The following is a 14241-nucleotide window of genomic DNA, read 5'->3' on the forward strand; positions in this document are numbered from 1 at the left end:
CAGGAGCTGGTGATGAGCAAACTCTGCAGCAGGTTATCTAGGGGCAGTACCTGAAACAACATACTCTCCAGCTTTACTGTAGTTAGCACAAACTCATCTGGAAATGCCAACGCTGCCTACCCTAAGTAGTACTTGAGAAATAAGTGATACTCTTGGCTCTGTGTGTTCTGTGGGAGCTCAAGAACACATTGTGAGCTATTGCACATTTACCCTGCTTGTCTTTGCCCACTGTGGGCATCTCTTTAGTGTTTGTCAGTTCTATATAAGGTTCTTTTGTTTGTTTGCAAAGATTTAAATGAAAGAGCATCTGAAAGCATCCTGCAACCCTGTGAAAATCTGCAGCCCATGATAACAGCAGACTCTGAAGTGCAAGGATGCAGGGCATTTATATAGTAAATAATGTTTCTTTCGGGATCACTTATGTAGCAAATGATGTATCTTTCTGGAAACACTATATGTATTAGTATGAAACTTCCCCAACAAAGAACTGTCATGTAACATTCCTGCAAGGAAATAGAACGAGGAGTTACAGCAGGCTAACAAGTTTTTCTTAGAGTCTGACTCAAGTCCAGAGCACACTGGCTTTCAGAAGTCAAAATTGTTTCAATAATGCTGCTATTTTAAAGAACACAGATCCTTCTCAAATAGCTAGATCCTGCTTGGGCTATGATGAAGACTGTCCTAAGTTTCAAAACAGAGGTAATCCAGCCAGCTGGTGGCACAGCAAAATAAAACACTAGGTCTTGCAAATGCCTGGCACATGCTCTCTGCCTGTGATTTGACCAGCCTTACCAAACACAGTCAGATGCAGTGACTGCAGGACACAAACACAGATCATCAATTTCCTGCTCTGGAAACCTGGTATGTTATTGCTGTCTTTGTGGTAAAGCCTCTGAGGCTCGACAGCCTCAATGGAGGGTTGAATAAAGATCATTTTCTTGTTTATTTATGCAGCTCTGTAGCTGGAAATCTATGTTACCATATTTTAAAAGCTGCCTCCAAATGAATAGGACAGTTTGATAGCTCTGAGACTAAGCAACTCCTGTATAATTCTGCGCCACTCAGCAATCCAAATATTTCTGAATTTCATGCACTCAGAATCACTATCACCTTGAGGAAATGGACTTGAAAGAGTAGGGGATTTTGTACATTTGTGGATATTCATTCAGATACTGTAAACTGAGATTTTCTTGCCCAAAAGATGCCCTGCCTACCAGAGTCAAAGAACACGGGGCTGGCAGTGGTGTGTGTTGTACAGCAACACAAATCCAGCCATGTTTGCCCCCACAGAGCAAGGTGAGCACAAAGTGTAATGCTCCTATTTGACAGTAAATGGAGTAGAAGTGCTTGTGGTGACCAAAATGTTTTTGAACTGCATCTAATGTGCATTAGATTATAGCTTCCATTATATCAATTGCCTGGGAATGGTGCAAGTTATGTGAGTTTACTTGGATGGCAGGCGACAAAAAGAAAAAAAACCAAATCTGTGATGAGTTGTGAGAAGTCTCTTGTCCCAAAGGCTAGAGGGGGTTGTCTCTTCTTGGTAGAATTCCTTCAAGAAATTAGTTAAGATTTTTAATTTTAATTCTAGACTCAACAGAAGCTAGAAGACTTGCATGCTTGTATGGTTTAAGGAAGGAACAGAGAGGATATGGATTTTCTGGCCTTCATGGTTTTGCACAGCACATACACATATGCATCCCTAACACAGACAAGTATGATTTTATTTATATGAATTAAATATGCACCTATGACAGGATTTATTTTAAAACATATAATATTTTTATTTTTAGTATCAGTAATATTATTAATATTAAAGTAAGTGAAAGCACCACTGGGGCTAGATAGGACTTTTACTTAGTCTTCTGGGACACCTGTTCTGACCAATTGCTAGTTCAACAGTGTATTTCAAACTCTGAGTGTATGCTGATTTTATCCCAGAGTATCGCTTTTCCTATTTTACTGCTTAGAAGCCTTGTCTCAGTACCTAATGGAAAATGAAACTGAAATAAATGCATAGCATAAATTCTCTATCATCATCCCTTCTCTATTGCCTCCTTCCATAAGAAAAACACAAAGTCTGCCCCAGGATGAAAGCACACCAATACATGGAGTCTGGCAATTTGCATAAAATTATGTAAGATAATGAAAAATGAAGGTGGTATGTTTGGTCTATGTGGAAGGGGTTTGTTACAACACCTGCCTTTTACCTTAACCCAGCAGCTAATTGAGGGTATAACACAGACAGTAGTCTCTGAAAAAGTTCTCTCATGAATCTTTTCAAGTATCTTGGTATTTAGGTATATTGGGAGTTTTCAGAGAACAGAAAGAAATAATAGAATATTTACTGTATAAAGTTGATAGTTTCAAAACCTTTGTACTGGGACATCAGACACTAATTGTGAACATCAATCTATCCCGTGGAGTATCTGTTCACCCAGAAGTAAAAAGCAAGAGTGTGGAAGGAGGGCTCTTATCTGGATTTCTCGGAGTATTTCTTAATGTTCTGAATTAAGAAGAACATAAGTTCTTCCAGGAAAAAAAAAAAAAAGGCCTAAAACTTCCTCAACCCCTTAAAAGTTAGAAGTGACTTTTACCAGCTTTCACAAAAACTACTGTTTCAGAAGCCAACTTTATTCCCTTATTTCAGAAAAGCATACGCCTTGAGAGGAAGAGCAATGATTACAGCAGCACTGACCGATTTGCTATTTGCTCTTCCATAACAAAACAAGTATTTTAAGTTCATGTGGAAAACTTCTCAGTAACTTTGTTCTTCAAATAAGATTCACCATCAAAATCTGTAAAAATCAGCAGCAGAGGTAATGGAGAGGGCCAGAAGCTGACCTCTGAGTGACAATTAAAAAGAAGGAATTAGGAACAGAAAATAAAACATTAAAAAAAGAAGAAATAGTGAAGTGTTAATAGTCTGTTACCTCATCATCATCTGCATCATACTGTGCATAATGCTGCTCCAGCAGCTCTCTCTGGCGGCGTTCTTGTTCTAGAGTTTGGCTGATCAGCTGCGCAACCTCACTCACTTGTCCTGGTTTTTCCCTTCCGATTACAAACCTATACAAAATAGTAGTAAAAAAAAATTAGCCCTGTTGTTTTACCAAAGTTCTAGACATTTAGCTGTGTCTTGTACAGAGAGTGGCCTTTTCCTCCAAAGCTGTGATTGTTTTAAATGTGTTCTGTGGATGACATTCAAAAGAAAGGCACTACGTGCAAGACAAAGAGGGATCAGGCCATTAACAGTATTTACAGGAGGGTGAAAAAAGCAGTCACTACTAAAACCTTCACTCCAAATTTCAATAAAAAATATTTTCTGAACTTTACAGACACAGACCTAGAGCTGGGTCATTTTTAAAAAATATATCATCAATTCCATTCCCTTTAGAGCAATACACTTCCTAGAAGACCTAACAGCATGGACATAGGTCTGGCAGCTTGTAGTGAAAGGAATTATGTACCAGAGTGCACTTCTTTCTCTATCTTGACTTAGAAGATGTTTCTGAGCTTTTATATTTGCCTTCCTCCTGTCTGTAACAGAGAATCTATTTCCACATTTTTAAATCTGACAGACGCTATTTCCCTAATTTTAAGCTGCATTTAAATCCCTCTTTTATTTCATGAACTTCTGTTGCTAAGGAGCGTTTTTCTTCACTGTTAGCTATTGCTGAACACTGCGAGCACATTTTTTTTTGCTTAACAAAAGGCAAGGGAAGTGCTTCTTCCTTGGTCGGGGTGTACAAGACTGCTTCCTAGTCTTGCTTTCAGCAACTGCAATTCAGACTTGGCTCGGATTGTAACAATTCTTTTCAGCACAGTGGCATAACCATAATTAGATATTTTGCTATCTATAGTATGAATGATAAACACCCATTATACAGTACCAACATACTGTAAACTACTGAACAAAAGCACAATTTAAAGACATCAAAATGAAGGAATATTTTCTTAGCAGGCTAGAAAGACAATTAGGTAATTACCGGTGAAAAAAGCATTATGCAGAGCTGAAAAAAAAAGATGACACTGAGATACTGCATATGGTAGATTATTTGTCTCCACAACATTTGGTTCAAATTGTGAATTTAATTTATTATTGGAATGAGAGGTAGAAATGTGCATTATATCCCATCTAAGAAAATGATTTTCATTAGTACTGCTTATCGCTGTTGAAGTCATTTGGGATTTGGCATTCATGTGTAAACCAGCTTCCCATGAGTGGATGACCCTTGAGTCCATTTCCTATGCCAAACAATTTGTCAGACTCTACAGAATACAATTCGGAGATTATTTCAACATCATCAAAATACCCAAGTCAATAATTACTTCCAAAAGGATAAGAAAGGTGACAGTGAGTGACTGCATTTGATATAACAACACAAAGTGCTCTGAAAATATTTGCAAGGAAGTCTCTTAGCTTAAACGCATTTATAGAAAATACAGCAGAAATTAGAACTAAATCAAGGAAATAACATCAGCATTTTAATCCTGATCAAAACAGATCATGGTCTGGCACTCATATCCTACTATTATGCAATATGACATTGATTCTCAATAATGATAAAGACCTTGGGCTGAAAGAAAAAGAATGTTTCTTCATGGCCCCTATCCTTCACTGTTCTGCATACTGACTCATAGTCGGATCCTGTTTCCTCTGAATTTTAATTTTAGAGCCAAGTATTACAAAGATTAAATGAGCCATGTTTTCAGTCTCAGCTGGGAGGAACAATGAACTTTTGATATTACCACATGAAGTAAAAAAGGATTCAATCCATATTTGCTATGCATTTGTCTCCTGTAATGTAAAAAACAAATTAGAAGAAAATATGGAAAAAAAAAACTTCTAATTAAACTTCTATTTTAAACGAACACTTTAAGCAACATTATGCATGAGTGTATTATTTATACATGTACTATTTCAGTAGAAAGAGAATCACATCTGTAAACTCATGAGGGAGATCACCTACATGGTAAATTACGGAACCACACAAAGTAGTGTAAATATCATATCCCCTCCTGCCCACTGCCTAATAGTTCACCGTCCTTAGAAAATAAGACTCAAAATACCTCATATACTTATTTTTGTATGCTGAAAACCTAGAATACCCAGTATGTAATGCATCTGAAGTCTGGCAACTCTTGACTATTTAGGAGTGGTTTTGACACATTAGACTGTAATGAAATAATGTTTTCATACAGACAAACAAGATTAGGTAGGATGTAAAAATGCAAAAACTTATTGATTTTTTATTCTCATGCCGGACCACTCACAGGCTATTGTAATTTTCAAGGCTTGCATCACAAGTCAAAATGAAGTTCCTCAATGATACCTGAAGCTGTTACATGATAGATGAATAAAAGCCTCAAAGCAATGACAAAGTTTAAAGCAAATGCTTCCAGAAGAGAAATACACAAGGAATGTTTTATTTTCCCACAGTTTACCACTTTAAAGTGAGACATTTCCAAAGCAAAAGTAAATATTTAGAAGCATTCAATCTATGACTGATGTCAGTTCTAGGGAAAGAATTGCAGTTGTAAAATGGAATACTCCATTGACAACAATTACAGCTTTTACAAACTAAACTAAACCAAAAGCCATGTCACGTTCCATGACCTTAAGAACACCATGCTACATATAATCATGTTTAACTTGTAACTAAAATAAGCCATAGATTATAAGTTTATAGAGATGAACATCTGTCTCTTAGTAAACCATAAAGCAGAGGCAGTTATTAAAACGCTAAGCACGAACTAGATCTTTACACCTAGAATAACTTTAAATACAAGAACTATCATAATGTGAAGTGTTTAGATATGAAAAAGAGTCGTAAGGTTGTCATTCACTGACCAGAAAATCAGGCACTGTACCACAATATGCACACTTCAACGAAATGGCTAATTATGTATTTCACATCACTCTGGCTCACTAAATTAAGCCCATGCATTTAAGACTTGATTAATTAGACTCAAGGGCCAAAAGTATTATAATGGAGAATTGTAAGTTCTATCAGCAGTAATATTTTTAAGAAGCTGGTCATGTTTCTGGATATGAGACAAATGAGGGTTTTGAAGCCTTTAAACCTCATTGTGATAATATTCCCCTTAATTATTAAAGCCAGCAACTGCAAAACAAACCCAGCGAATCTATGATGCTGTACCACAAGCAGTCACTGTACTAAATCTCAGGCCACTACTGATTATTTCTGATGTCCACAAAAAGAAGAGAAGAGAGAACATCACAGAAAAGCAAGGCATAAACTGACCTTGATATTCAGATACACATAGCAGCATTACCAGCTGTGAAATATTCTCTTTGGTGGTTAAAATAAACAGAAACAGAGTTAAAAATATTGTTAGTATTTGACTCTATCATGGATTTAAAAAGATCTAAAAGAATCTGGAGAAGTTGAAAATTAAACTACAGTAATGGTGGCTAAGAAAAGAAGTCTACTGAAATTGGCAGCAACTCCTACATCTCCTGCAATGCAGTTATGATTTAATGCTTTTAAAGCACACCTGATATATGGCTTTCTGAGTATTTCCAGCTTTTATTAAATGAGGATCTGCAGACCTATGCCTCTTGTAAAAACAAAAAAGTTTTTTACCAACTATGAGAACCAGAAACATTATTATAAGAACTGATAAAACATATTTCCATTTTGAACAGAACTTTTGTATTAGAAAAATGTACAAAGGCACCAACTCTGTGAAACAGAACTGAAGTTCTACAGTGTAGATTTTTAGTGACAAGAGCTGATGCTTTCACCTGAAAATACCTCAGGCATTAAGTGCTCAGTTAAAAATAATTAGCATGGATTCCTTAAACTGAAGAAAAATCAAGTAAGAATACAGCAGACTCATCCTAAGAAATAAAGAATAATGGGTTTGCGGCAACAGGATTCACAACTTTATCTTCTAACCTTTCCTAAAATTCAGTTTGGTCAGTAAAAGTGCACAGTAAATTCCATTGTATTTGGAGGATTTTACAGTTGGATTTCCTCTGAGCTTTAAGCACAAAGCTTCTTTGTACTTTAGAAAATAAATTTATCTAATTTATTTCAAGATGTCTTCAATCATCTACTCTGGCTGCTTCTATTAGGCTAATGGTCATATAACTAATCCAAAGTGCTAACAGTGGTGTGAACCTGTAAGCAGGCAGTCTTATTTAGTTACAGCAATGCGAGCTGGAATTTGTCAGGTTTTCACAAACAAGATCAAGCTCTCTTAAAGGACATCAGCCTCAGATGCAGAAGTCACTGACTGGACATAAGGAATTCACAACCTATGAGCTTCCATTACACTTCTGCATAATTATTTGAAATTTAAGAGTCATAAAGACTCTGAATCATTCAATAATTTAAGTTGGAATAACTGGGTTGGAAGATCCTCTGGTCCATCCCAAGCCACCCACTTTAAAGCAGGCTAACTTTGTCATGTCCTTGATCACTTATAAATCTCTCTCATGATGGGATGCAGCCTGCTCCAATGTTTGAGAAACCTCATAGTATATTTTTCTTTCACGTGTGTGAAAATATCTAGTCAGAATTTCCCTTGCTGCAGTTTCTGTTCACTGCCTGTTATCTTGTCCATCTACGAAGACGGTTCATAAAAAACAGTGGCTACACTGCAACATCAACTGCAGAACCAGGGCCCGTCCTGCATCAACCCTACCTGACTGGCATTATCAAGAAGAATACCTTTATGCCTTTCCACTCTACCCCCTAGAGTCCTGTGACACACAATCATAACACAGTTCGGGTTGAAGGGACCTTTAAACATCATCTAGCCCAAACCCCCTGCAATGAGCAGCAACATCTTCAACTAGATCATAGAATCATAGAATAATTAGGGTTGGAAAGGACCTTAAGATCATCAAGTTCCAACTCCCCTGCCATAGGCAGGGACACCTTACGCTAAATCATATCACCCAAGGCCTCATCCAACCTGGCCTTGAACACTGCCAGGGATGGAGCTGGAAACTTCCCTGGGCAACCTATTCCAGTGCCTCACCACCCTAACAGGAAAGAATTTCCTCCTTATATCCAATCTAAACTTCCCCTGTTTAATTTTGAACCCGTTACCCCTTGTCCTATCACTACAGTCTCTAATGAAGAGTCCCTCCCCAGCATCCTTATAAGTCCCCTTCAGATATTGGATGGCTGCTATGAGGTCTCCATGCAGCCTTCTCTTCTCCAGCCCCCTCTTCTCCAGCCCCAACTTTCTCAGCCTATCTTCATACAGGAGGTGCTCCAGTCCCCTGATCATCCTCGTGGCCCTCCTCTGGACTTGTTCCAACAGTTCCATGTCCTTTTTATGTTGAGGACACCAGAACTGCACACAATACTCCAGGTGAGGTCTCACAAGAGCAGAGTAGAGGGGCAGGATCACCTCCTTTGCCCTGCTGGTCACGCTCCTTTGGATGCAGCCTAGGATACGGTTGGCTTTCTGGGCTGTGAGCACACACTGAAGCCGCCCCATGTTCATTTTCCCACTGACCAACACCCCCAAGTCCTTCTCTTTAGGGCTGCTCTGAATCTCTTCTCTGCCCAACCTGTAGCTGTGCCTGGGATTGCTCCGACCCAGGTGTAGGACCCTGCACTTGGCATGGTTAAACTTCATGAGGCTGGCATCAACCCACCTCACAAGCATGTCAAGGTCCCTCTGGATGGCATTCCTTCCCTCCAGTGTTTCAACTGAGCCACACAGCTTGGTGTCATCGGCAAACTTGATGAGGGCGCACTCAATCCCACTGTCCAGGTTATTCAGAGCCCTGTTCAACCTGACCTTGAATGTCACCAGGGATAGGGAAACTACCACTTCCCTGGGCAACCTGCTCTGGTGTTTCACCTGCCTCATTGTTACAAATTTTTTTCCTTATATCCAGGAAAATCTACTCTCTTTTAGTTAAAAGTCATTACCCTGTGGTCTATCACAACAAGCCCTGCTAAAAAATTTGCCCCGATTTCTCTTCTAATCCCCTTTAAGTACTTAGCCCTCTTCTGGACCTGCTCCAACAGATCTATGTCTTTCTGTACTGTGGACTCGAGAGCTGCATGCAGTACTCCAGGTGGGGTCGCACAAGACCAGAAGGGCAATTGAAATTTGTATGCTCCCCTCCATTGGGCAGCCTGTAGTAAGACACCAACCACAAGGTTCCCTTTGTTGCTTTGGTCTCTACTTCCTACCCATAAGCTTTCAACCTGCCTGAGGCTATTCTTCAGAGGCATACTCAAGACCTTCCTTTAATGGCAGTGGTAGACAATCAGCAAAGTAATAGCTGAAGTGCCTCAGTAGACTCTCCATAGCATTTTGGATACAAGGCCTTGGAAAGATATGCTGCTATCAACACTAAATGGATACTGAATCAGACGATTAGGAAGTCATGTAAAAAACCCACACACCAATATCAATGCACTTAGATTAATTATTCCCACAGAAATCCATTGCAGCCTAGGGCCTCACTGACACATTAGCTTTATTCAAGAGTACTTCAAAATTAGCCAAGGGTTTCAATATTTTGGCATCTCTCCAGGTTCTGCTCCTTACATTGCTCTGCTCCTATGACAGCAGGTAGGGAATCTATTCCATCTCTTTCAGACAGCCTGACAGTATCCGAACACAATGCTTTTGTAAAAGGTTTCCTTCAAAACATGATGATCATTTAATTAGCATTAACTATAGCACCACGCAATTCTTATGGGAATGGCCAGCTCAAACCCATTCGTATATGCTTTAACATACCTCAGTGCAAGCAAAGCACATACGGCAGCTCTGTTCAGAAGGTGCAAGTGCTACCTAGGAATGTTTCTAAAACCTGACTGCATTTTGAGGCGACATCTGCCTTCCTTCACCCTTGCTGCCATCCATGGGAATGAAATCCAGGAAGAAAGTACAGATGGGCCACAAGTAAACTGCTAAGTTCAGACCATGTCCTTAATCTGGATGATCAGGTGATCCAGATGCTAGGCTAGCTGGACCATCCTCACAGCACAGGCCAGGAGTAGCTAAATGCTTTTAGAGCACCTCTGCTGTGGCTTGGTGAGTTATCCTGCAAGGATGAATGGTGGCGGCTACTGCTGCCCAGCTGTCACAATGTTCTATCACATTAACCAAGGTGCACCAAAACTGGGTGGGAGCTTCCACAACATAACATCATGTACTTTGAAAGAGTGAAAAAAAAATAGCTAAATAAACATGTGTGATGATATTTTAGTTACAGGGGTAGGAGTTTATGTTTAGATGAAGTGATTCAAAACCTGTCAAGTTGTTCCTTTTTCCAGGAAAGAAAAAGGACTCCTAATGAAATCCAGCTCTACTGAAACTTATTAATTCATGTTACAGTTAATTTAAAAAAAACAACTCTAGATACCTAGCAAAATGGCTTATAATTCAGCCAAAATCTTTTAAATGAAGATTTCTCTATATATTTCATATGCAAACTGTCCAAATGCGAAAATATTTTGAGGAATAACTTGCCATAAAGTTCAGATTAGCAAGATCTCAGGACATAGGGGCTATGTTTATGCCAGTAAATTAAGCAGTGCCAGGGAATGCTCCCAAGCACTAGTAATTGATCATCTACACCATTAAATCTGAAATGCTCTCTGGAACAGTTTAGCCCAAATTAACTAATTTCTACCAAATAATACTCAGACACAGTCCAGGAGTTAGCAAACCTAGGAGTTAGCTTGGATGTTTCCAATGGACAACTTGGATATGGCCACTCTGCTCTGAAAGGTAAGAAAGTTCAACAGGATGAGCCCTGATCCCTCAGTGCCAGCTGGCCTCAGCACCAAAGAACAGTCCGAGGAACAGTTCATGTACTACAACAGCCACAGCCAAGGAACACAAACCAGTGAAGCAGTGATGAATGGAGTCTTACCTCACCGCTGCTAAACGGGTCACAGTACTCGTGAGTAATTTTTCAGTGTTCATCAAGCTACTCCTGGTAGTGTCACAGCACAATTACTAGCATTTGTTCTTTGCAAGAGACCAGAAAGAAAACAGCTGATGTTACAGACTCTTTAGTATAACCACAGAGGAATAAACAGGAGAAATTTACACTATTTTGGCACATGGCATGACATATTTAGTTTCTCCTGGGTCCATGATTCAGGTTTATCAAAGAAGCAGAAAGTGCACCAAGCACACATAGCTTCTTCAGCAGCCCTTTCGAAGTCCCAGCTCAGCCATCAGCACTGCAGAGCAAAGGGCTTTTCTTTCTTCTTTTTCCCTCCCTGGCACTTGGATTCAAGGAAAAAAAAAACAAAACCCAAGAAGAAAAAAAAGACAACATAAAAATGGACTGTGCTTTTACTTTTAGGTCCTTTCTCATAACCCAGGATTAAGAAGAACTACAAATCTCTCCTGCCTCTTCCACAATGTGGATCTGCAGTATGGAGAATGCCTGCAAATGTTTAAAGGATACAGCTGTTTCACAGCATAAAAACATAGGCAGGGAAAGTAAGATGGAGCAGGAGAAAATCTGTACACGTATGTGCACTGGAAGAAGAGAAGATGAATAGGGGAAGGAATCACAAAAATAAAGTGATGCTGTTCACTGTCACTGTGAGCAAACAGCATTCCCACAGTGCTATACTACTGCTGGCTAGATCCCGCAGATGATTTCATCTGTCCTCTATACTGTCTTAGTGCTTGCAAAGACATGACTGCATAAATGACCTTTCCAGATGTTGTGATGTTAAACAAAACTAACAGCAGGAATGTAAGTACTGTTTTCTGAGACAGTATATTTTCCATTAGAAAATCAGCTCAAGATGGGGTGTCAAATTAACTGAAGAAAGCATAAATGCTCTATCAAGTTGGTGTTAATTAGGAAGTGAGCATTTTCACTTTTCACTCTTTAACTGCTCCTTGTATCACAGTTATGTAACAGAAAAGTAAAGACTTGATTTCTGTCTGAAAGACTGCATTTGCAGTACAGTAAGAGATTAAGAAATTAAGCTGTGAACTGGAAGCTGAGACAAAACTCTGCTTTGAACTAAAACTGTCCAGGTAAGAAAAACAAAAAAATGGTAGTAAATGATTCTTTACTGGAACAGAGAATAGTTCATAGTGGAAAGCCCCAGGGTTTAACAGTTATAATTCTATTGTTGAAACCTACTCTTCAATGCTCTAGAAGACTAATTAAACATGGCAAAATTTGCGACTTATTTATAATCTTTATTAAGATGGGAAGAGTTTGACACATTTCAGCAAAACTGAATTAAACAAAACCTGGTAAACTCATCAGTTTAGAATTAATGCCTTTCATTACTTTCAAGGTGGTGCAAATCATGAGAAACCAAACAGGTTTTGCACAGGTTCTGTGTGGTTCTCTAAGAACTCAAAAACAGCCTCAGAAAGCACCATGAGAGCATCCGTTCAGTGCCTAGCAACCGTTTGGAAAGCTGAGAAAATGCTTAGTCACATTCATAGAACAGGATACGGAAGAAGGACATGGAATTTAAAATTCGTCTCTCCAGTAAAACACTGAATTTGGTTAACTTCTTTAAAAGAAACCTTTCAGAGGAAAGCAGTAATAATAAAAGCATATACGCAGCTTACGAAGGACTGGGATTTTCTGATGACTCTCTCTCATGAAAGACCCTCTTTACTTATCAACCCAGTAAGTCTTCCCAGGACCATGTCCTCCTTTCCTGGGACCAAGCCTCTCCCAGAGCTGCATGGGCACAAATCTTTGTATCTGGTAAGGCAGAGAAGTGCAGTCCCCACTGAAAGCTCCTGTATTTGTCCTAGGAGTGACAGAGACTAGGTAGAGATGGTAAAAGGACAAAGTTTTCTCTGTAAAAGAACTAGATGTTCTCTCTTGTGGGCGTGTTCAAGAAAAAATAGAATTCCCTAAACACATACAACTCTCTAAGTGAGCTTTCTCTGGGAAAGACATCCCCTAGCACCCTTTCATTATGGTTAAGAAGACGGAGAAAGAGTGGGAGCACAGAGGCTTAACATCACTCAAACAACTCAAAAACTGCAGATCTGCTACTCAGCACCACAGGAGGTTCTAATGAGCTCATGGGGAGACTACAAGCAAAATAACATAGGAGAAGCTCTATGACAGATTAGGATTCCCACTGTCAAGCTGCCTCCTTATCCTATTGCTTATGACTGTAGCCACCACTCACAAATTTCAAGTTGATGGATTACATCTCAAATGGGATCAGAAGAAGAACAGAACATTTATAGATATTAGTCTGGTGCTGACCTCTGACTGATCCATTAATCTTAGAGCAGGGGCAAGACTCAACAATACTGAAAAAGAACACCCATTTCACAGGAAAATCCCTCCTGTAAATAATCAAATTCTGCAATCCACTAATATATTAGTAAATTAAATTGTTAAGCAAATTATAAAGAAGACTTGACATTTTCAGCAATTGAAATAGCATTCACGGTCATATTTGCCAAATTAGAGTCACGAGGACACTAATTCTCATCCTTAAAAAACAGAAGCCAGCTGGGATTATGAAAGAATTCCCTGATTTTCCTTTGTCACATAGGCTACCACAGTACATATGGCGGGTGCTGATTACTTTCCTATAAAATATCATAAGAAAGAATAATTGAATTTATTATAATTGGAGAAGACAAATTGATTGGGTCAGTGATCTTCTATTATGGTATGATGACTCTTTTGAATAGTCCAATACTTCAAACAATCGATAAAATAATCATAGATGCCTCTATTTGCTCATTTTCCTCCCTCACCATAACAGTTCAAAAGGTAAAAGCCATGTCATTTTCACAACTTCTTTGCTGCATCAGCTACAGACAGTCTGGATATATTTTTCTGGCAGAAACATTGCAAAAATCTATTCCAGGTCAACGACTTCCTTTGTCAGGATCATTCAAAGTGTTGAGAAGGCTCAAAAGAGAAAAATAAATCACTAAGTATTGGTACTTCAGCTTTCAGCTCCCTGAAGAGGTATTGACTGCATTTATTGCAAAGAATTAAGAAGTAGCTTTAATGTTGTTCTGTTCATGAATGTCCTTTCTTTGTACCTGATCTCACGTAATAAAACCCTGTTACAAAATCTTGCATTCACTTTGACTATATTAAGGGCAAAACGATTGTCTATATGTAATGCTGTGGGTTATATATGTGAAGCAATGTTAGTGAGATGCACATAAATCTCTGTGTGTACAGGACACCCGGCAGAAGAAAGGTGCACAGAAATGCTATAATCACAAAGATAACTATGCTTATTAAAGCAG

The 14241-nt window shown here is 38.9% G+C and overlaps 1 protein-coding gene across 4 annotated transcripts in view; it reads right to left on the reverse strand.

Moving 5' to 3' along the window:
- The window catches only part of PPP1R9A (protein phosphatase 1 regulatory subunit 9A), a 139860-nt gene that overhangs the window by 44042 nt on the left and 81577 nt on the right, over nucleotides 1-14241 (reverse strand). For all 4 annotated transcript variants that reach the window (XM_062604986.1, XM_062604985.1, XM_062604984.1 and 1 more), the window contains exon 6: nucleotides 2934-3069. In XM_062604986.1, the coding sequence (XP_062460970.1) occupies nucleotides 2934-3069 (136 nt within the window). The remainder of the gene's footprint in view (nucleotides 1-2933; nucleotides 3070-14241) is intronic.

Source organism: Pezoporus occidentalis, unplaced genomic scaffold (genome assembly GCF_034315485.1).
Source record: "Pezoporus occidentalis ecotype Australia unplaced genomic scaffold, CSIRO_AGI_Poc_V1 ctg9, whole genome shotgun sequence".
In the NCBI taxonomy this organism is placed as follows: Eukaryota; Metazoa; Chordata; class Aves; order Psittaciformes; family Psittacidae; genus Pezoporus; species Pezoporus occidentalis.